This window comes from Acanthisitta chloris, unplaced genomic scaffold (assembly GCF_000695815.1).
Source record: "Acanthisitta chloris isolate BGI_N310 unplaced genomic scaffold, ASM69581v1 scaffold2246, whole genome shotgun sequence".
NCBI classification, from domain to species: domain Eukaryota; kingdom Metazoa; phylum Chordata; class Aves; order Passeriformes; family Acanthisittidae; genus Acanthisitta; species Acanthisitta chloris.
In genome coordinates this window covers 9,113-32,955 of record NW_008678508.1, presented here as the reverse complement: position 1 = coordinate 32,955, position 23,843 = coordinate 9,113, and the positions used below count along the sequence as shown (strand labels likewise).

The 23,843-nt window shown below is 41.8% G+C and overlaps 1 protein-coding gene across 1 annotated transcript in view; it reads left to right on the top strand.

The window, feature by feature from the left end:
• The window catches only part of GSAP (gamma-secretase activating protein), a gene marked incomplete at both ends in the record, with an annotated part of 40,373 nt that overhangs the window by 10,179 nt on the left and 6,351 nt on the right, over positions 1-23,843 (top strand). Inside the window, 14 exons of the mRNA XM_009076893.1 lie at positions 1,906-1,991; positions 6,248-6,325; positions 8,483-8,560; positions 9,032-9,124; positions 10,387-10,604; positions 10,871-10,940; positions 11,566-11,648; positions 12,295-12,348; positions 16,188-16,313; positions 16,773-16,828; positions 17,564-17,595; positions 18,379-18,440; positions 20,041-20,136; positions 23,592-23,662. Coding sequence (XP_009075141.1) covers positions 1,906-1,991; positions 6,248-6,325; positions 8,483-8,560; positions 9,032-9,124; positions 10,387-10,604; positions 10,871-10,940; positions 11,566-11,648; positions 12,295-12,348; positions 16,188-16,313; positions 16,773-16,828; positions 17,564-17,595; positions 18,379-18,440; positions 20,041-20,136; positions 23,592-23,662 — 1,203 coding nt within the window. The remainder of the gene's footprint in view (positions 1-1,905; positions 1,992-6,247; positions 6,326-8,482; positions 8,561-9,031; positions 9,125-10,386; positions 10,605-10,870; positions 10,941-11,565; positions 11,649-12,294; positions 12,349-16,187; positions 16,314-16,772; positions 16,829-17,563; positions 17,596-18,378; positions 18,441-20,040; positions 20,137-23,591; positions 23,663-23,843) is intronic.

Below are 23,843 nucleotides of genomic sequence, written 5' to 3'. Positions count from 1 at the left end.
TATATCTAAACCTCCAGTTCTTATTTTCATCAGGGTCAGCTGTAAAAAGGAATTTAATCCTTGACTGCTTCTTGGTGCCCTTTTTAGCAATTAGCTGTAGGTTAAAGCTATAGGTTAAACCTTCTGAGTGTGCTCTACCTATGTGAATTAATTTGTTTGAACCTTGGGCATGCTGCCGTGGTGATGTCAATGTTTCTGGCAAGGGAAGCTCTCCATTTTTCATTGCTGTTGCAAGTTTTACTGAGCAGTTAACCACACGAGTAGCTCCTTTTTACAGCCTCTGAGGCTCTGCCCATACTCTGTTCTCTTCCAGCATGCTCTTTCCAGGCAGCCTGCACTTTCAGAGACAAAGTTTTGTCTGATTCTATCTGTGTCTGCCATGCACATGCATTTGAGCTTGTCTCCTTAAGGCTCCCTTTTAATTCAGGGGGTAAAAAAGCTAGTCAGGGTGGTCTGACTCTCAGTCATAATTCATCTCATCCTCATCTAGCTTCGATCAGTTGAATTTACATTCTAAAAGGGCCTGTTTATCTTTGTGGATAAAAATGAAGGCTAAAGCTACTGGGTCAGATGTCAATAGCTGAAGGTAGTTGAGTTCCACCCTGCCCAAGGTGTGGCTCTGGGAATGTCATAGAATCATAGAATCAACTGGGTTGGAAAAGACCTCCAAGATCATGGAGTCCAACCCTACCATGGTTACTAGACCAGTCTCAGTGCTATGGATAAGGCTCAGGTTGCCCTAACAGGGCACAGTATCGTCTTGCAGTTAGTACTGAACAAATCTGGCTCTTCTAAGGGCTTCAGTGCTGTATTTTACTATTTTTTTTTTTAAATTATGGCAGAATACCTAGAGGAAAATCCCCACAGGATCAAAATCCCTTCTAAATTCCAACCAAAGCTCAAAAACCACCTAACACCAAAAAAGCCACAGCAGGCTGACTACAATCTGCTGTTGTGTGTTCTGTAGGGCAAAAATGGGATTTGTATATTTAGAGATATGTAAAACCAATAAAGCACAGGCAGCACAAGATGAAAATATCATGGTAAAACAAGTTCCACGTGAGTTTGTGCTTTCCTTTTCAAGTCTTTCCACTGAAGTTAGTGTTCCTAATCGCAGCTTAAAATGTAGCTTTACCTACATGGGCTGTGGAATTAGCCTGAAAAGCCTCTGAGTTAACAGGCATGATGTGTGTTTGGATTTTTAGCACCTAATCAGAACTTGCTTTCACTTCAAAGTGTTAGAATGGTTGGACAATGCAGTCAGTGCAGAGAAGTTGGCAGCTGGGATAACAGTGGATAACTGTATGGATAGCTGTTGGATAACAGTGTGCAGTGTTGGGATTCTCTTTCCTAGCAGCATTGAGAAAATTGGTTAAAGCGTAATTTAACTTCACAGAATCATAGAATTTCAGGGTTGGAATGGACCTTACAGGTCATCTAGTCCCAACCCCCTGCCCTGGGCAGGGACACCTCCCACCAGAGCAGGTTGCTCAAGGCTCATCCAACCTGGCCTTGAACACTGCCAGGGTTGGGGCAGCCACAGCCTCCCTGGGCAACCTGTTGCCAGTGTCTCACCACCCTCACAGGAAAAAACTTTTTTCTCACATCCAACCTAGACTTTCCCTCCTTCAGTTTGAGCCCATTACCCATTGTCCTATCATTGCAGCCTCTCCAGCTTCCCTGTAGCCCCTTCACATACTGAAAAGTTGCTCTGAGGTCTCCATGCAGTCTTCTCTTCTCCAGCCCCAACTTCCTCAGCCTGTCCTCATAAAACTTGCATTAGAGAACATTTGATTATCATTTAGTTAGTATGTATTGATTACATAGTGACTGTTGTGATTTTTGCATTGTGATAAATCTCTGTGGCTGAGGTGATTTATTTAGTGATCTTTTATTTGCTCACAGACTGGTGAATTTTGGATATGATTCCTGTCAGGACCAAGATGTTACATCTAAATCTTTGAACCTTCAGGTTTTCACAAGTAAAGCAGGTAATGAATATGTACAATTATGGTCAAAATCATCTCCACTAGTAATTATCTTGCAGTGTAATCATAATTGATGATTAGATTTCTTTAAAAACACACAGAGATAAAAATATGTATGATGTGAACATGAGATTTGTATTCCTTTGGAGTATACTTGGCAGGTAACTGTGAGGAGAGGGAGAAAGCAACTGTGGTTTATTTGTCTTATTGATTTGTTTTTACCCTCTGAAATCTGCACTGAAGTTGAGTACTCAGGGGTTTATATATCAATACCAACAGCAAAACAGTTGCACAGAAATTTTGTGGTAGCTTCATAGAACTGGTCTCATGCTCTCATCAGTGAAACATCTCAGTCTAAGCACACTGTAGCATTTCCCTCCTAGCTCCAGAACATAGGTGGCACCAACACATGGTTGTGTATGTTGCATTAAAGCAATTTGATGTTAAAGGTCACCAAAATTATGTTAGAAAGTAATTTCAAGGGAGGTTTTGGCCAGGCTGGTTCCCTGGGATTCTGACAGAGTATATGTGTGTGTTACAAAGTGGACACGTGTGCACAGAGCAAGTGCAACACAGACTCCAAGAGTTCCATATTGCTGTTAGTATGTGAAGCTTAGAAGGTCCAGGTATGTGATACTAACATTGGCATGTGCTGCTCAAGGGTTTAGTATACACATGATTGCTTACTTAAACTTAAAAGGTTTCTTAAACCTAATGCAGCCTAATGCATGCCATGAGCTTTTGGTTTTGATTAAAAATGGTCTCGAGGTATCTGTTCATCACAGCTGTTTTCAGCTTCTAAACTAGACCATACAGGCAGGCAGAGATGGTATCTGCTTAACCTTTGAGTTGTGTGCAGAGTTGCACAGGGAAGTGTTGCAGAAGTGGCTTTCCATCTCTCTCCCCAAGGGTTTGTGTGCTGTGCACGTGGGAGAATCGCTGAGCTGTTTGCCACTTGCACTGAAATGACCACTGATGCAAATCAAGAGAAGTACAGTTGCCTTACATGGATTTTTCTCTTACCAAGGCAGACTTCAAGCTTGTAAAGATTAGAGGAGAGGAATTACAAGTAAGAGGAAGCCAAGTTTCTATCTACCGAATGTAGATTAGGCTACCTTTTCTCTCTTAGCAACATCATTTCTTATGCCAACAGCCTGTCCAATACTGGAAAATATTATTGATCTTTGTGTATATGTTTCGTATACTCCTCTGGGGTATTGAAACACATCCTTTAGTTTGGGATAAAATTCAGTCATCCTCCACCAAGATTCTTGTTTGGTTACCCTGAAATAAGATGTTATTTTCCATCTGGCAGCACAGTATTTAAAATCTGTGTGGAGCATTTCACAAGTACTTTCCATTGCACTTCATGTTAAACACAGAACATGACAGTTGCACTTAATGACTTTACTCCATGTGGCTTTTCCTTGAATGTTGTTTGAAACTGGGGATTGCCTTGCATGGCCCATTTTGGGTAACTAACTTTTGGTGCTGAGACTGTGTCTGGTTGTCAAAGGACACTGTGGGTGATCACATTGAAGTTCCCTTTTGTGTCTCAGTTTGTGGTGATTTGCAACACTGGACTGCAAGTTTTTTGTGCCTTCTGTGGAACTGCTAACATGCCTCAAAAATTAATGCCAACATCCCTATTTGTACCGTTCAGACATCCCTGGCAAAGAGTAATTGGCTTAACGTCAAACTTGAATATTCCATGCAATTTCCCTTTTAATAAAACTGTTCTTAGCTCCTGCCAGTCTGAAATCACTCTTCCTTTCTCAAACTTCCTTGTACTCAGCACAGACAAAATGTCTCCAGATACAAACCTCAGTGTCCTTGAGTAGCTGAGCTCAAGCAGTTCTAGTTTCAGAATTAGCTTTGTATGTCCAGAATTCAGTGGTTATTTAAAAGACACTGTGCTGTTATGTTTTCTCTTAGTGCTTTAGAAATGCTTTTCAATTACACTTTCTCAGCATTATAAAAAGAAATGCAGGCAGTAATAGGACATAGACACTGGATTACTATCACCTAACTACCTGCCTGAAAGTTAGGCATCTGAACTATGTTTCTAGAGAAAAATAGGCAATTCCAGAGGGTGACTGCTTGATTTCTTTTTGATGTATAGGAGTCTAAACAAGAGATATTTGGATGGTTGAAGTTAAGTGAGGCAAGTCACTCCCATTTCAGTACAACTAGACAAAATGCCCTGCTGCAATGTATTTGAATTCTGGCACTTGGATGCCACATTGAGATGTTGGTACAGCCTCATGTCTTGAGCTTTGGCTTGAACAGAAATGAGGAATTTGAAGTTAAAGATTCCTAGGGAAAACTTTCTGTTCACAGGTGTCTCCTACAGTCTCAGTGGTATGACATTTATTTATGAAGTGCCAGAGTTGTGATTGTTGTTTCCTGAATAGGAGCAAAACTTCATTGTGGTTGAGATCTTTTTTCCCTTTTATTTCTGGACAGATAAGAGCCCACCCAAACATATCTTCATGTAAGCCTTCTCACATTGAGGCATTTCAGCTACAGCTCCTGCTGTTTGCAAATGATTTTGAAGTGGGTAGTGTTGAAGACCTGGTTCTGCCTTTGCATGATACACTTACCATAGAGGTGCAACAGGATAACAACCTTTCCCTGCAGCAGCACAACACAACCCAGCTCTAATTTGCAGAGTGGATTGGTGAGGGTAGGAAAGGAGTTTGTCCTATATTCTCAGTCTCTGACTGCTCTAGTGGGATTGCCAGGGCTGGGTCAGATGAAATGTTGCTGATCTGAGCCTACCACGGCATTTTGTGGCTCAGTTCGTTGACATTTGGACCAGTAGCCTAGAGCTGAAAGATGCATATCCTATTAATAGTCCCCCAGAGCTGCTGTTCCTGTGATCAGCTTGCACATATTACCCACTTCAGCCTGAACAGACTCACTTGCACGTTGTGTGATGTACAGAACAGTGTACACTGCACTACCCTCCAGCATACAGGCAAGAAATTTGCAGTGCTGGAAAGGAGCTGTTGACAATAAAACAGCATTGTGGGTTGCTGGAGCTTTTCCAGCCTTCCTCATGAGTCCTGATGCTGCTACTTTAAAAATTATGCATGCTCTGAAAGATGCCAAGTGCTCTGGCAAAATGCCCTGTCTGTTGTCTGAATGACTCAAATATCCAAGCAAAACTGTATCAAAACAATATTCAATCAGCTAAGAATAAGCAGAAAAGGAAAAAAAAAGGCATCTCAAGACAGTACCTTCCCCAGAAGGCAGAAGTGTGAAGTGTCTCAGCCATATCTGTGTCACAGCTATGGTGCAGCTTCGTGGTGTGAAATAGGAGGCATTTAATCAAATAAAGTCTCTTGGTAGCTGTGCTTTTTTTGTGTTTGTGCTTTCTCCATACTGTGCCATTTTCTGTATACTTTGTACACATAGCCTTTATTTTTTTACAGAACAGTATCTGTATTTATATTACATTTTCTTTTGAGTGCTAAACTTTCAATAAAGGTAGAAGGTAGATGGTCATAGCTGTGGCACAGCTTTCCCAACTCTGTTGGAATACTGTGGTTTGGAAGCTGTTTCTAACGTGAATGCCAAAGCATCAGAGTAAGTGGATTAAAGTTTTTATAAGAGATGGAGGCAGGGCTACCACCCAGTGGGGTCAAAACAGGATCAGTCTGATGGAGAATTAGGCTGAGAGCAGGGAGCATTCCTGGACACAGTACCTTGGGTGAAATAAACTTGTGCCAAGGACTGACTTTTCTCCTAAAAAACAAATTAACAGCTCTCTGGGCTGGAAAGTGGAGAAGTGACTATAATTTCTAGTGTGCTAAAGCTCTAGTAGTGTATCACACTGCTGCCAACATGAAATTACTTCAAAAGCAAACAAACTGTGTTTTACTGTGTTGTTCTGAGCATATTTAACAGTCCCTGAGCAGAAAATACCTGGATTGAGGCAGTCTATGGAGATAAAGGCTTGTTCAGTTTTCTGGCTGCAAGGAAGTTTCTACTGGGAAGAGTTTAAATGTCCTAAAGGGAAGAAAAGGCTGTGTCAGGACCAAGGTTTCCACGGTGCCCTATTGCCACTTGTGTTCTCTCCTGATTTTCTTTCATTAGGTAAATGATGGTCAGAGGTACATAATAGCTATTTCTGTAATCTTTACCTTTTTTGAGAGATTATTTCTAATTTGAAAGCCTTGCTTTAGTTTTGTGCAGTATAAACACGTCTAGATAGGTGGACAAGTCCATTTTCTTCTCCTCTTTTGCCTTTTCAGGAGGTTTGTGTGTGTGTTGTAGCCTGGCCTCTGAAACTCCTGATGAAATCCTGTACTCCATCTATTTCCTACACAAAGGTAAGATTAAACCTGTTAAGTTGCTATGCTTTATTTTGGAGAATGTCACTGTGCTGAAAGAGTCACAGAATGCCTTTCAAAACAAATAACTACCAAACCCTGCAGACAATAAACTACTGTGGCTGGTGTTTAAAGACAGCAGCTGCCTTTAGCTGCCAAGGAGACTTACCCTGCTGTAGGCTTCCTGCCTTGATGCTGAATGAGTAGCTTCAAACCAATGGCCTTGTAAATGGTTATTAATTTGGTCCCTCATTTCTAGCCAGACATGCTGAGCACAGACATCAGTGAAATCTGTGGGAGCTTGCAGGTGTGTTGTACTTATGCCATAAGGCATTTGTATGGGAAGTAGAGCCAACAGCTCTTAGCTTGAATGTCTGTTTGGAGTTCCAGTTCCACATGGCGTTTTCACAGCAAGAGGCTCAACACCCACTGACTCTAAGAATAGTTGCTGTGTAAGTGGTGCTCTAGCTCTTAAGGCTTTTTTTTTTTTTGGTTTAAAATAATAAACAAGATGGTTTTATTCTGACCAGGATAAAACTTCTTGTTAGCAAGATTTGCTCATTTGATACATGGACAAGAGAGATGAATTATTTCATCAGCTGGAGGAACTGTGTTCAAATGGACAACATACCTCTGTTTTACTCTAAGTGTTTGCTTCTGTGTGTCAGGAAACTCTTCATATGTCAATGCTGAACTAAGGTGTTGCTTGGCTTCTGGAACATTGTGGGATTGAATGAAGTGCATTTTTATGTTCTTGAAGGCATTAACAAACTGGAAAAGTCCTTTTTGGGTGTGACACACTGTGCACTGCACTGCTGGGGAGGGCTGATGGCCCTTGGTGTGTTTGAGATGTAGCTGAAGGTTGGTTGCATTGCTTGGAGCCAACCATGGCCCTTGAACATCCTGATCTGTGCTAGGAAGAAACTGAGGATAGATATGGTGACATTGACTAGCTACCTCTGAAATGACCTCCTTGGAATGGAGTTGTTTGGTGCAGAGCTGTTTGTGGCTTCAGCTAAGGTTGATCAGTTGTATAAGAGAATTTTAAGGCTGGCCCTGAGGTAGCCCACAGCACCAGTGGTACATTTGGTCCATGAGCCATATTGTGGAGACATGTGAAGAGTTCAGTTTGTCCTGCAGCATCTGTAAACTGAGCAGGAAGCTTTCCACCCCTGTTAAAGCAGCTTCTGTAGCATAAACAGAGAAGTCACCACGTTGCAGTTGTATTCTGCAGTGCTGGTCTTTGCAAGTGCTTTGAGGTGAGTAACTAGGTAGTGATGAGTATATTGACTCATTGCAAGCAAACTTCAGTCAGCATTTTGTGTGAAAAACTGTTTGTTTTGATACCCCTTTGTCTGTAGTGTTCCTGTTGGTCTTGGAGGTCTCTTTTTTAGCAGCATAGAAAAAGCACATTTCTCTGCTGGGGTCAGGAATTCAGGCCCTGGATGAGTGACTGAAATGTGGCTCATGAGCAGCTTTTTTCCTTGGTGGTCCTTTAAACTGTGGATCTTATATTGAATTCTCATGCAGGATTAAGTAGCATCCTGACCATGACAGCATTTGTTACTTTAACTTTCAGCTTTCCTCGGAGGCAGAGGAAGTTTGAGGGCTTTGTGTCATTCTTAATGGGTGCCAGAAGTGTGGTACGAGTCCGGAATAAAACAACAGCTGTGCTCATGCACAGCCCATGCAAACACAGCAGGTCTGAAGTTGGTCTGTGTTTAAAGTGAGCTGAGCTAAATTAGAGCAATAGGACATGCAGGTAAACAAACTGGCAATTCTTTAGAGCAGTCAAAAAAATCCCTCAAATGTGAAGCACAGCTACACAAAGGTTTTGTGTTTGGTTTTTCTCTGAGGAAAGGTGTCTTTACACATGCTTTCTCTGGGCTGGAATGCTTCTTTCACCCCAAACAGAGGCTGTACAGTGCGTGGCTGCTTTCCACACACTGAAGAACCACATTGTGTAGGTGCAAGTCTACTAAGTGTGCAGCAACTCTGTTTAGGATGAGGTAAATCTGTCTGTGCAGATAACCCCATAAAACAGTCTAAAATGTCCCTGTTTGGGTCTGCTGAAGTTTCTAGCTGTAGTCATACATGGGTTGTAACAAACGGTGTTTATTGTTTGGGTTTTGAAAAAGTGTTGTTATTTTTCCCCAGGTTACAACAAAACTTTTAGAGTTTCTCTAGAAAGGACAGAATCTCATAAATCGAAGGAAGTGGCTTTTATGAATCTTGGTAAGTTACTTTGGTTACTTCCCTGTGTGATTGCTACTCTCTGTCCCCAGTAGGGAGACAAATGGCTAACCCTTCTCTAGAAGGAAAGGATTATTTTTCTTGACTTTACCTAGTTGTGTTATTTTGTCAGTTTTTTGTTTTCCTTAACTGTTATATTTGGCATTTAATACTGCAACACCTCACTATCAGTAAGTAGTTTCCTCTGAAATGGGCTGAGAATCTGCCCTGGACATCAGCTGCTGAGTTCTTGATTGTCTCAAGTCTTTTGAATCCTCCCCTGGAAACCCAAATGTACTGCTAGTGTTTCCTGTGTTAATACAACAGCAGCTTTTAATTGACTCCTTTTATATTTCCTAGATATAATCAATTCCACCAGGGAGAAGTGGGCCAAGATGAGGATCACGTGAAATAGCCTCTTAAAGCAAATAAGTGATCAAGTGCTAAATTAACCACTGTTATTTCTTTAAATAGACTATTATGTGGCTGCTTATTTGCCTGGCCAGTTCCTGCACCTCCTGAATATTCAACATCCTGACCTGCTGTGCTATAGTTTATTTCTGACAGGTATGGTAAGATTGCTTGACGTTATGTTACTGTTGTAATGGAAACTTGTTCAAATCTCTTTATGTGCAAGTTGTATTTCTCAAGGTTTCCTTTACTGCACAGTGTTCTGAAGGAGGAGAGAGACTGCAAACATAAGAATGGCATTTTTGCCACTTTCCATTTTAGACACAGAAGCTGAAGTGACATTTCATACTTCATGTACTGCTTACTTTTGGCTCGTTATGAGATGGAAAAGACCTTTCACTGAGTTTGAAACTCTTTGCCTTGGTTTCATAGTTTCCCTTCCCCCATCCTTGCACATGGTTCTTGGTCCTCCGCTGTTCTCAAATTTCACATGGAGATGTAAATTTGATTTTACATTTCCTTCCTCCAATTGAGTTACTCTAAATGTGTGTGTTTGGAGGGTGTGGGGAGAGGAAATCTGTGTTTCCTTCACCTGATCAAGCTGATGCAATTTGATTTAGAGTCTCATCTGAGAGGTGTGTTGTTTCATTCCCAACAAACACGTCTTTGTGGGAAATGGGTTATTTTTGGAAGTGGGGGGCCTGTGTTTCAAAACAGAAACCTGTTCTTCTGATTGGGTGAAGGAGAAGTAAGTTGTGGAAACTGGTGCAGGAGCAGCATCTCAGGAAGCTAATACCTGTTTTATAGGCATAATGAGACACTGTTCTGCTAAAAATGAGTGGAAAGCATCACTGTGGTGTGGTGGGTCTGATTTCCCTGATGCACAGGGTCTGAAATGCAGTACCTGTAGAGTACCATGGTTATGAACCTTAGTACTAGCATAAAAACAGTGGCTTTGATCTGATGCTTCAATGAGTAATCATAGAGCAGAACTTTCCTGTTCTGGCCATTGAGGCTGATGATAAGAGATCCTCCAATACAAGTTTGTATCATGACTCTGCATGTGAGCAGTTCTGAACTGTACCAGCTAATTCTAGTGTTGAACTTCTGCTGCTGGCCTTGTGTTCTTCTCTTGTTCCTTCTCATGTGCTCTGCTTTAGGACAGCACTGTGAGCCTTGAGTCTCTACACCTTCTTTGTATCAGCAGTAGGGAAGGAGAGAACTGAGTATGGACTGTCCTCCTTATCTATTTCCTTTATCCAGCCAGCACCATTCCTCCTCTTCAGCATGATACCAGGGCAGCTAGTAGAAAAAAGGAAACTGTGTCTTACAGCTGAGGACCTTTCTTAAGAGAAGCACAGGGAGCAGACAGATTTTATATTCTTATTCCTTTTTGTACTTTAACCAATGTCCTTCAGGTGAGGATGCAAGAATTGGCACGTTACAAAACTGTTCCATCCGATCCCCACTCGTGTCAACAGTCCTGGATTGCCAAGTAGGAAGTATGTACACTGTGAGCATCAGTGACACTGCCTTACTGCAGCTCCTGCAGAATAGCAAACAGGACAGTGAGAGACTGGCAGCTCTGCATTGTGCCCTGCTGTACTTCCAACACACAGAAGACTTGGAAATGCAGGTGGGAAAAGAACCTCCTTTAGATTTTTTATGCAAAGCAAGGTCAGGGCATGAATGATATCAGCCAAAGACAAGTCCTGATTGACATGACAGTTCATCAGCTGGGCTGCCTTAAGCCCCTTTATTGGTCCAGCTGTCCTGAACACCTTTGTCTGTGTATCTGTACTTTATGCTGAATGTTACTACCAAAACCTAAGTTTCTATGGTCTTTTACAACACATGGTTGAACAGAGAGATGTGACAAACTCCCTGTTCTCATTCTGACAGATTATTCAGTGGATTTCTGAGAACCTGTCAACATGTCATTCTTTTGACCCCATTCAAGAGTTTATCATTGGTAGGTATTTCTTTTCCTGCATCCTCTAGTTGTCACTGAAGGAGCAGCCACAGTGTTACAAACTGACTCCTATTTCTGAACATTCTGGTTATGATTCGTGTTAATTGACCTGCATTTTGTGGTGCTGGAGACAACATCAGTAGTTTAGAAGATACAGAGCCATCTCAAAATCAGATTGACAGTAAAACTTTTCAAATGCATTCTTCTGTCTGATGGAACAAACAGATTTAGCATTATTGTCAGAGATTGGAGCTGAGGAACAAATCTCCTCTAGCCTAGCCCAAACCATTTTTTTTAATAAGGATTTGGCATATCATGATATTCTCCTCTAATAGCTGATTGCTCAGTCTAGCCAGTGCATGTCCTGTGCCCTGAGCCTTTGTACAAAGGACCCCTGCAGTGCTGAGCTGTAGCCAAGCAGCTGACCCAGCCCTGCAGCCATCTGGACTTCTCTTCCTCCTTTTGTGCACAGAATGGGACCAGTTCCACCACGGAGGAAGCTGTTTCAGAGGCAGGAGCAGGATTTGTCCCTAAAAAAGTGCTAGATAAGGAACTGTGAAGCCTACTCTTGTTAACTGATAGTTTATAAATCTTAGCCTTATAAATCTTTTTTCATTGCCATCAGCCTCCCTGTACTGCAGAATGTGTCCAGAAACTCAAAACCTGGATAAACTTTTGCCCTACACATCACTGCTTGACTGGATTGGGGTAAGATAACAGCTGGTACTTTAATTGATAGCTAGAGGGTCTGTTTTTTCTCCCTTAATCCAGCCTTTGTGTGTCTTACCTTTTCATAGATATGCTCTAAATCCATATCTGTGCTTTCTGCCTGTTTTAGTTTGCCAAGTGTTTGTGGTGTTTCCCATGAGTCAAGTGTTTTGCCAACAAATAAAAGCATTTATAAAATAAGAACAGCTACTAGAATGGAATGGATGATGAAATATCTCCGTTTTCATGACAAAGTATGAATTTATTCCTTATCTTATGAGATTTATAATGAGTATAGAATATATTTAACCAGCAAAATCATGCAGCTGGTTTCCAAGACAAACAGAATCAGTAGAATTAAGATTTACAAGTTGCAGAAGTAACTTCAGGCAAGACTTTACAGTGAGGGGAAATAGTATATTTTAATTCCCCCAATCTGACAATATTCTAATATGGTGCCTTTTTTTTCAAGTGAGGTGAATGAGAGAAACATCTTCCATATTTCTTTTTGGCAAAACTGACTATGGTTTTGGCTACCTAGCTAGTTTCACAGAGGAAATGGATAATGGAGGTTGACTTAATACCCAAACAATACCATGTTTTATGCTACATTATGAGACTATAAATAATTGATCTGTGTTTATAGGTTATCCCTGGAGTAACATGTGCAACAGACATTATTTCTCTACCTGTGTTAGAGGTAAGTTTCAGTATAAAACTGCATTTGTATTTGCAGATTAGAAACTGCAGATTTTTTTGTGGGATGGAGCTGTGCTAAACACTAAGGAAACCGTGGCCCCACAGCCCTGTCCAAAAATAGGGGTGAACAGAAAATTGCCTGGTTATATCAGTTGTTCAGACTGATGTTTGCTAGCTCAAAGGTGTATTTTTTTCCATTTCTAAAGACACTTGTATTCAACATCCTACAAGGATTCATTCTGGTTAGGTCTGATTGATACCACTTCATTGTGTGACTTTGTTAGCTGAAGGCAGGATTGGCCTAACAGACACGTAGGATTTCTGTGTATCCCTACATATCCCCCCATTGTGCTGCCATTGGGATGAGTGGTTCATGACCCTCTCACTTTGTTTTGTCCAGAGCATCCTGTGATTGCACTGATGTCAGGGCTTTGGCTACTAAATCTAGACAAATTCCTGCACAGCCTGGAAAAGGCAGTGAGCTGGATGGGGAGAGCACATGCTGTTTGGGTAGGAAATTGTACTTTCCGTTGAAAACAACACCAGTGAGTCTTCCCGTTCCACTCCCTCAGCTCCAGTTTAGAGAAATACTTGAAATTTTCCTAAGTATTCCCCTACAAAACCTGAAAGAGGAGTTTAACAGGCAGTTTGTTGTGGGGAGCTAATGGGAAGAGTTAGAGTTGAGACACAACAGTACCAGTAACACATGGGATTAGACTCTGCATACACGACTGTCTTGTTCCATGTAGCTCTTTGAACAGGCAAGAGTCTTTCATTCCCACTGCATATAATTAGTGATAAAGCTTCACTGTTCACAAAACCTTGTAAAATCAGTGAAATTGCCCACTGCTCCCCCACTCTGCAGCAGGGCACCCCAGCTGTGCTGCACAGGATCATAGGGATGCTGTCAGGGAATTGGGCTTTGCTTGGGAAGGCTGCCCTGAGAGCTGGGACACCTGAGAAAATCAGCTCTTGAGAAAATTTGTTGCTAGATAATCCCTGTAATTCACAGAGGTCAAAGTTAGCAGGCCTTTAATTTGTCTGAGATTGAACCTCAAGCCCCTGGGGGCACATGCCTTAGCAGCTATACTTCCTGATTGTGGAACTCATTTCCTATTTCTGTCTGAAACCTAAACAGATTGGAAAGGTCAGAGTTGAACTAAAGACAAATATTTCCTGCTACTTTTGACTACAAATTGCTCTGACTCTTGCATGAGGACAAAGATGATAATACACAGGGTAAGGTTTAGTCCTCTGGCTGCTTTGTACCCCTCCAGCATCACAAACTCACCACGGCTCGAGTTCAGGTGGTGTTTCAGTTGGTGCATGTTGTTGGCATCAGGAGTCAGACCCTGGTGACAAATCAGGTCCCACATGTGGTATTTCTTTTGCAAATATTTTATGGCATCTCCTAGAAACAGTGGGGAATTGTCACTAGGAGAAGCTTTCTGGAGTTCTCAAGCACACGAGTTGAGAGCCTTTAGTAGGGCTATGTCCATAGTCACAAAACAATTTGTGCTGTTTGGGTATCAGGTGTGTTTTTATCACTGAATTCCTGTTCAACAAGATATATTGAGTCTGTAAGAAAGGGGGGTCAGTCCAGTTGCCAAAAAGCTTTCCGTAAGGATATGAGACTTGAAGGGGTACAAACAGGCTTGATCAGAAAGGGAGAAAAAAGGGGCAGGAGGAAGAAGGGAAGAAAAAATAGGAGTAGGTCCAGGAAAAAGAGTGAAAATGCTTAGTGCAACAAGTTATCAGAGCACAGGAAGAAGCCTCTCCCTCAAGCTGCCCTGAGCCACTGGGGTGCAGAGTGATGTTTTAAGGAGTAGCTGCCTGTGCATCCCTGTAGGTAGTCACACAGCTCTCTGAATGCCTTCCCTGCTGGGGAGGCACAGCACTGCAGTTCCCCCAGAGAGCACATGGACCTCTTAGAGGTAATTGTCACTCTATGTCCTTTCAGAGAGGTATAGCAGAGAGCTCTCTACCTTCAGGTGAAAAAATCACTGCTTATGAAAGGCTTCATGGGAGCTTTTCATGGATTGCAGCCTGGTTAGGTCTTGCTTTGACTTCTGGTAATACAATGTCTTTTAGGTGTTTGTGCTTAGCTATTAATCCTTGACTCTCTAGGAATGTCTGCAAAATAAACACCTAGGAGCAAGACGTTTTCTTTTTCTAGTCCTTGTCCTGATGATCCTCAAGAAACAACAGATTTAATTAAAAACATCCTCTATTTTGGACTTCTCAAGCCTGTGAGTTGAGAGCCTTTAGGAGGGCTATGTCCATAGTCACAAAAAGATTTGTGCTATGCAGTATCAGGTGTGGTTTGATCACTGAATTTTTAATGAGATCTAATACAGTGCAGATTTTTGGAATCAAAAGCAAACACCCCTGAAGTTACCACCTCCTGCTACAGATTTAGTATAGGAAAGCAAATTGCTGTCTTGCTTCCCCCTGCTGCATATCAAACCAAGTCCAGTGTGGCCTGAGCACATTTTGCAGCAGTGCTGCTGTAGCAGTTGCATGAGTTAGTCACTAGATGATAGTCTCACACTACCTTTGATAGTTCTCTGGCTTCAGATTGGTAACATTTAGGCAACATCCTGCAGTAGTAGGTTGGAGATCTCCTAAGTTAGCTCCAACAGAGTGAACATATGGTGCCATATGTGCTCCTAGTTTGCAGCTGCTAAATATAACTAACATGAAGCAAAACCCGAGGTTTATTTTTCTGTGCTGCAGCTACAATAATAAAGTGACAATAGGCACAGGCAGCAGGAGGAAAGTGGCTGGCAGGATTGAGCCTGTGAAATTTATTTTCCCTGACAAACTGTAGTTTATAGTAGGAAGTGGTTTCTTCCTTCTGAGGTTTTCTTTCCAAGTTATTGTCATTTTAGAAAAGGAGCAAAATCCAACATGTTAGTGCAAGATGGAGGAATATTGTGAACTCAAATTTCTCTTCATTCAAATGTCACTGATGTAGTGTCTGTACTGGGAGATGGTGTATATTAAGAGGGGCAAGAGCACCTGGTACCATCTCTTCTTTTCTAAAACTGCCCAAAAGAATTGGCTCAATCTCATCTCTTCCTCAGCAGTGATCTCATCTCCCTCCCTTTAGAAACAGCAGCTTCAAATCCTTATACTGAGTCTGAGAACTAGCTCAGGAAATCAGTGTGGTTTGGGTTGGGTTTTTTTTTCCAGCTGTCTATTCACAGCTGAGTTTAAATTAATTTCAGCATTAGAGTCAAAGGCTTTAGAATTGCTATGGAAGTGTTTGGATTTTATTTCTTTTCTGGGATGAGGCACTGTTATTTGAGGTTGATAAATGGATGTTTGCAATCTAAGTATTAATGCAGCTTGAAAATAGTGGCAGCCTGCAGCTGCCTGGGTCCTGGTGGTGTTCCTCTGTTTGGAACGGCTAAAAACCTGGAATGGGATTTATTTGACCAAATGTAAACATTTACATCTAAGTGAGTTGCCTAAGGCTCTTTTTATAGTCAGAGGAAGTCTAGACAATATGAACAGTGTAGTCTGTGGTGCAGTTATTCCCATCCCAGTATGTGAAATAGGTTAGATGAATTATGACCCAGAAGTACTCATTTCTTCCAGTGACTTGGAGGATACAAAGGTGGCAAAGTATCTACACTACAGGCACCTCAAGTTGAAGTAAATGCTACCCAGGCCTTGCAATCAAGAGAAATTAGTTCAGCTGCTTTTTGTAAGCTGTTTCCACTTAGGCTGTAATGAAGCTACAATAATCATCTGTCTTTGCAGTCACTTAGTGGGAGCGTGATGAGCTATTTCTTTAACAGTGCAACTTCATGCTTTTCCTTCAATCCTTTGCAGTTCCAAAACTCCAAAGGCTTCTGGGAGAAACTCAGCTCCAACTTGGAGAGTGTGAAGTATGCAGAGCCACACTTGCATTACCAAAACAATGTGCTCAGGAGGGAATGGCACAAGCTTTCAGAAGAGGTAAGTGTTGATGCACTGGAACAGCCTCCCGAGCTGCCTCTGAAGTGAGTGTTTTAAAGCCAAACATGGACAAGTTGATTTTTCTTATTCAAAACATGAAGAAATGGGAATCTGATTATGAGAAGGGCAAAGACTTGCAGTCGTTTCACTCAAGGTGATTGCCTGTAAGTCTGACTCTCTTAAAATAATGCAAGGTGGGTTGAAGTCCCACTGTACATTATCCCCATTCAGAGGGAAAACCATTATGAGAAGGGCAAAGACTTGCAGTCATTTCACTCAAGGTGATTGCCTATAAGTCTGACTCTCTTAAAATAGTGCAAGGTGGGTTGAAGTCCCACTGTACATTATCCCCATTCAGAGGGAAAACCAGCTTCATTTCTCATCTGCATTCTGTCAGGGAGTATTTCAGTTGTCCTTCTGCTTTGTTCATTTGGGGATTTTTGTTTGTTTCTAAACCAGAGAGAGGAGAGAAGAACCACAGCCTATTTGAGGAATATTTTCGAAAATGCCAAAAAGTATGTACTGGTTTTATTATATTTACCCTTTCTTACTTCGTGCAAGTATGTTGAAGGATTTCATGTGCCATTTAACGAGTTGATGAAGTGTCTGATTAGGTACTTTACTTTAAAGAAGATTATCCAGGTGAAAATCAGTTATTGGAATCCTTGTAATCACTTGGTGGTCTCTCCTGCCATGGCTGCAATGAGGGGACTAGAGGGAATGGTCATAAGCTGAGACAGAGGAGAATCAGGTTGGATGTTAGGAAACATGTTTTCCCTGTTAGGGTGTTCAGGCACTGGAATAGATTGCCCAGGGAGGTAGTGGAGTCACCATCCCTGGAAGTGTTTAAGAGGCATCTGGATCTGACACTGGAGGATATGGTTTAGGGTTTGGGGGTTCCAGCAGTGACAGGTTAATGGTTGGACTTGATGATCTTAGAGGTCTCCTCCAACTTTGAATGTTCTATGATTCCATTCTATGATTCTATGACTACAGCATGTTCTGAAATACACACAGGCCTCTAGAGCTAGGGAGTTTATGGTAGATATGATGATTTATTCTTATGCAACCTAGACAGAAATGTTTTAATGCTATATAATATTTTCATTAAAAGTGGTCCCATGTAGCATTCTCAGATTTCTTTAGCTGTCTTTGAAAGATCAAAGGCTCGTTTAAGTCTTTTAATGTCCTTATGAAATCCTTTGGAGAATTGCATATGAAACACTGATTTTTTTTGTTTCAAACCCCAGGGTGCTTTCTCATCTGGACACATGGGACTCTGGTAAGTAAAACTTGTCTTGATGTAGGCCAGGCTGCTCAAGGCTTTATCCAACCTGGCTTTGAACACTGCCAGGGTTGGGGCAGCCACCATGTCCTTGGGCAACCTGTGCCAGTGTCTCACACCCTCACAGGGAAAAACTTCTTCCTAATATCTAACCTAAATTTCCCCTCTTTCAATTTGTACCCATTGCCCCTTGTCCTGTCACTGAAGCTCCTAACACAGAGTCCCTCTGCAGCTTCCCTGGGGCCCTTCAAATCCTGGAAGGTGCTGTGTTTCCTTCCATTCGGCTAGAAAAGTTGTGTTCTTTTCATAATAGTTGTAAATCTGAGTGAAGAAGCAGCCAGACCATGGAGAGAACTAGCAAAGTGGGAGGTTATTCTCTGGAGTATTGACTTTCTGTCCAGCCATTTCCTTGGAAAACCAATGCAGCTGATTTAGCCTGGTTGGTTGTAAATGACAAGATCTAAGTAGCACATGTATTTGCACTGGTGTTCCCAGAAGTTTCCCTGTGCCTCTTTGCTCTCTTGAGTCACCACACTGTGATAACTCTTACTTAATTGCCAAAGAGAAGAGGAAGAGGGTGGCAGATAAAGGGGTTTTTCCATTTCTCAGTTCTCTCTTATGCACTCCATGATTCTTCAATTAGTTCTGTAGGTGAGTAGATCAAGCCACAACTTCTGTTTGTTTGTGTGTATATTCCTAAGTACTTCTGAAGCTGGTTGAAATCTCATGGTCTTTCTGTAGTGTCACGTCCTTGAATGATTCCTGCTCTGTTTGTTTCAGGGGCTAGGCTAGTACCTCTCTTCGAAGAGGAGGATTATCAGCAGCAGTTACTCATGGGACTGGTATGTGCTTTCCTCAGTGTGCACTAGGGGACGCGAAGCCTCCACAAATGTGTAAAGAGGAAGCTACGAAGTGCCAGTGCTGGGTGGAAGCTCACTCAGAGCAGCTATGGTGCAAACATGGCATTTCCTAGAGTTTATGATGTCATCTTAGCAGGTCTAAGGCATCGGGGAAAAACAGCAATGGAAAGCTGATTGGTCAAAATGGTGTTTCCTAATACAACTTCAACTGGAAACTGTTATTCTATCCTGCATAGCACCTCCTCCTTATTCTGTCCTGTATTTTTGGACTACTTTACGTCTTTAAAACATATATGAGTGAATTTCCCCACACTGCTTTCCTTCTGTCCTGTATTTTTGGACTACTTTATGTCTTTAGAACATATATGAGTGAATTTCCCCATACTGCTTTCTTCATAGAGGTCATAGATCTTCTTAGTCCTCAATTTAACACCTCTTTCACTGTTTGCTTTTCCTCCTGCCTCATTCTGGGGCTGCTATGGCCATTCTGAGGTTCTTTCCTCTTTTATGCTCTTTTCACTAGTGATCTCCCTAAAGGATCTGCCATCAATATGCTTCTGGGCAGTAAATCCCAGCTTAAATCCCTGCCTGTCCTCCCTCTGTCTACATACACATCTTTATTTATCTCTTATTCTCTTCCTATTAAAACCAAGCAAAATCCTTCAGCATGCACTGGGAGGTCTCAGCACTGCATCTCTGAAGAGCACATCAACACTGTCCCATCTGTCCCAACCTGAGGCAGTTTCTCATTCTCTGCTGTCTTGTCTTCCTGTTTCCATGTTCTGCATCTCTTTCTCTGAAGCTTCTCTGCATTTCTTCCTTGCTGCTTATTCAGACAGATTCAAAAGGGAGGTCATTGCTGTCCCTTGTCTATGCTTTCCTCGTACCTCTGTTGCTGTCTTGACACATAGAAATAAATCTACATGTAAACTCAAGACAGATTTTTTTTTTTTTTGCTTTGAAACAAATAATGCTGCTTGGTAATTCTCAGCAAAGAACCAGCATGGACTGTAGTTGCTATCTGAAGCTACATGAGGTCAGCAAATATTTCACAAAGGAGAGGGTAGGGAGTGGCAAGGCCTGTCTGATAACAAACACTCAGTTTTAAAGACTTCACAGTTAATGTGTAACCTGAAATTGCCATTAATCACTCTGGTTCTCAGATTCTTGGCTACTACCACAACCTGTACTCGTGCTAGTTTTCTCTATCATAAAATCTCTAAGATTTATTTGTAAGTAATAAATACTTATATTCTCAGGATTCAATGTTCATATTGAACTCCTCCTTTCACTCCATTCACTTGGCTTGATCCAGACTGATGCAAGAACTAGAAGCTTTGTTAGTATCTTTGAAAGTTCAGTTTGCTGAATTTGGACCAAGTAACCATTTTGAATATTCACATCTGCTGTTGAATTTGGCAAGACTGTACAGTAGCTTTGGGATCTCACTCAGAACTGGAGTGTTGTAACGGGGAAACCTTTCCTTGAGCCAGTGCCTGTTGGTCAGGCCCTGCACCTGCTGCAGCTTTTGCATCTCTTTGAAGATGCCCAAGGACACTGAATTGTTTGCTTTCTTTTCTAGATGGTTGCTCAGCTAAAGGATCACCTTATGAGACATCTACCCTACGTAGGAAAAAAGAAGATTGACCAGATAGTTCTGGATTACGTTGCAAACCTGGTTAGTTGGATTTCATAATCACTATTGTGAGCAAGTGTGTCTGTTGCATGGTAGATCCTTGGGCATGTACCATGTGTATATAGCATATATTTGGGGGAAGGAGATTGTTTTTAAGGTGGTTAAACATATTATTCAGCTTAATATTGTGTATATTGATAAAGGAAATAATATTACTAAAGTATTGTTAGAAGAGTTGTACCAGTCACTCAGAATACAGAAGAAACTGTTCCCTTTACAGCTTGTACAAATGGTTTACTTCCAGAAATGCAAATGGGAACTCATCCTGAAAGTTCTAATAATGGCCTTCAGATCCATTTTGGTTCCCTGTGGAATGCATTGCTGCAGGTCTTGAATAATGTCTTTTGCACTGGGGGAAATACTAATTAAGACAAAAAATTTCATTACAACATGATATGTGGGTAAATCACCTTTCCTACATACTGCCTTCAGGGGGCTTTTTGTGGGTGTGACAGGAGACAGAGTTTTGCCTGGAGAAACCTACGTAAGCTGCATAGCTTATGTATCTATGTAAGCTACATAGTTAGTTTGTTCACTTATACTAGAATCTAAGATTAAAAATATGAAAACACCTATGCAACCTTGACCTACAAAGCTAAATTATTGTAGACTAAATCTTGCAAAGCAAATCTCAGCCCTCCCCATTAGCAAACTCTTAGCTCAATTCACAGCCTTATTCATAGAAATGAATATATATATAAACAAAGATAATGTGTCTCTAAAAATTGCTTCTGCCCCTGGTTGATGCATCTTAGAGACTGTTTGGAAATCTTGAAAAATTATTTCATTGTTAGACTTAGGTTTCCCCTCATCCTAATCAGAAACTCTTACTGCTTAGACCTTTCTCTATCCTAAATGTCTCAGAGTTCTTCAGGGGAATGAATTGGTTTGAGTCTTCTGACAGTTCTCTGGAGCATCAGCAGCGTGTAGCCAAGCTAATGAAACCAGTGAAACAGGAAGAGATGATATTATCTGCTTTTTTGCATTACACTCAGGAGCCCAGGGGTGGCTGAGAACAGGCTCTGTGGTTGTAGCCACTGTGGCAATCAATTGCAGCTCAAGTCACGTGTAGCCAAGACCTTGGGAGCATTGTCAGTGTCTCCTAAAACAACAGACCAGAGCTGCTGCTGTCACAGAACTGTGTGTACTTGTATACAGAGAAGTAATGTGGGGAAGTGTGAGTGACATGTCATGGCACAGGAAAGAGGCAAACCAGAATCTACTGGTGAAACTTCTCTGCAAGTCACTAAAAGACAGCAAGACCTTGTCTTGCTCCCTTTTCTCCTTTGCTCCTGATTATTTTCTTTGACTGCTTCCATGTCTTTCCTGCAGAACCAGACACAGGAGCTGAGCACTTGTGGTTCCAATTTACTTTAGTGGAACTTGAGCCTCCTTGGCACCAATGCCTTGAAATGCAGACATTTCAAGACAGCAAGGTGACAACAATATCAGCCTAGGTCATCCTGTGTGCTGTCACACTGTTGGTCATGTGTTCTCTTGTTAGTTTAGAGCCCTCCAAGGGTTTAGAGCCCCTCCAAGGGGCTTCTGGTACTCACCCCAAAACACTTCATGTTGTCCATCTTTGTTACTCAATGAAAAATGGCCTTGTCTGGTCCAGATGTAGCTCTTAACTTGGTTACCCCAGAGACTCATTGCTAACCTTGGACAGGAGGCTGCCTGTGCTCCCTCTATCCAACAGATAATGTTTCCTTTCCCTCACAGACATTATCTTGTGTGTTATACACTGAAAGAAAGTTTGAGTCATGGTATCTCTTCCTGCATGCATTTTCTACAATGTCCATGGTGGGTGTTGACCTCCAAAGTGAGTTGTGCTGTTGGTGAGAGTGTCATGTCACAAACATCTAAGATTCAAGTATGTTGGTAGTTAGGCTGACTGTGACTGAAGAAGTTGTTAGCTTTCTATGCCCTGAGAAGGCTGTGCAGTTTGCCATGTGCTTCAGCAAAAAAATACTCGTTCTGAAGTACCATACTCCTGGAAACCATTTTTATTGCACAAATAATAAGTGGTGATTTTGGAGCTTCTGAGAACCTTTACCTCAACAGTGATCCTTCAGATCCAGCTGTAGCTCCTGATGCAGAGGCCTTACCTGCTTACCTGTGTGCTGGCCAGGGATGAAAGTCATTCCAGCAGCAGGTGCAGTTCCTGTGATCCTTCTCTGAACACTGGAAATCATTAATTTCTTAGAAAACTTGCTATACTCCAGAAAGATTAAACAGGATCTTTCCACTGCATATAGAAAGTGTGGAAGTGGAAAGTATTAGGTGGTTATTTTGCATCAAGTAGCTGTACAGGGCTGGATGGAGTGGTGGTAGAGGGAAAAGGTGCTATCTGGAGAGCTTTCTAGCCGAGGTACAGAGGACCATTACTGAAGACCAATATTCCAGTTCAGGCCTTTGCATGTGAACCTCTCCTGTGTTCTGTTTCTCTCTTGCTCAGAGCCTGTGACAAGTTAGACATTGGAGAAAACAAAGCCAACAAGGAGAAAAGAGAGTGGGAGAAAAAGGATTCCTGGATTTTGGCCATCTTGGGTCAGGGGAGAGGGTTTGTAACTTCTTGTGACACCTCCTTGCAGAACAGGGTCAGACTTGCTTCCCGAGAGTTTCCTGGGATTGATTGATTGCTGCACTGTGAGGGCCAGAGATAAAAGGCACAGAGGAAGTGTCTCAGTTGTGTTACTGAGATATGGAAGTGGTTACACATGACAATGGTGAGAGTTGGCCAGAGGAAGTTATTTCAGCTCTTTCACGTGTGGTTTCTGTCAGCTGCAGAAGCTGAGATGGCCCAAGGGTGAACAGCTTGTGGCTTTGGTGTGCTGACTCTGTAGTGCAGGTCAGTTTGGAAGCATGAAGAAGCAACAATATGGGCCAGGGGGTTGTTTTACTTCACTATGGACAAAAAGGAAACTCAGCAGAGGAGAAGAGGCATTTGCTTGTCTCATCGTTCCTCCTTGCCAGAATCTATGATTCCTCCTGCAGGCTTTTCTTGGCAAACTGAGGATTCCACTGTCTTCAACATCATCCACTTTTGTTTGAGCCCTTGGGACCATTTCTTGCCAAATGTGCAGCTACTTGGACATGCAATTTTTGCTTTCATGGCAAACAGATCTTTGAGAATTTGATGCAAAAGCATGAGATGAATTATCTCTGAGAAGCACAATGTGTTAAGATGCTGAATGTCTTGCACCATGATTGATGAGCTGTAAGCAGTGTAAACCTCTGGAACAGGGCAATTCAGTGACAGTTTAAATTATACTAACTTCATATTTTAAGCTCCTAGGGGGAAAAAAAAGATAATGAAGTCTTAGTAGGAGTCTCATGAGAAGTGTTTAACATAAACTGGTGTGTGAAATGAATGAAGGCCAAGGGCCTGCTGTGCACAGGCTCCTAAACATCTAGTCTTTGCTCTTCTGTTCTAGTTGAATCTGGTACATCGAATAATGAAAGAAGTTTGGAGGAGATACCAACTTCAGTCCTGTGTCTTCTGCTTGTGAGTTTTCAGCCTGCTTTCTAAAATATGGACATAATGATTTTGGTCTTGTACTGTCATGTACTCTTCCAAATGATCCTGCTGGCCCTCTCTATGCCAACGTGAATATTAACCAGATGGAGTTCAAACTGCTGAGTTTATTCTAGTGGTCCTTAGCTGGGCAGTGGGTGTTACACACCTC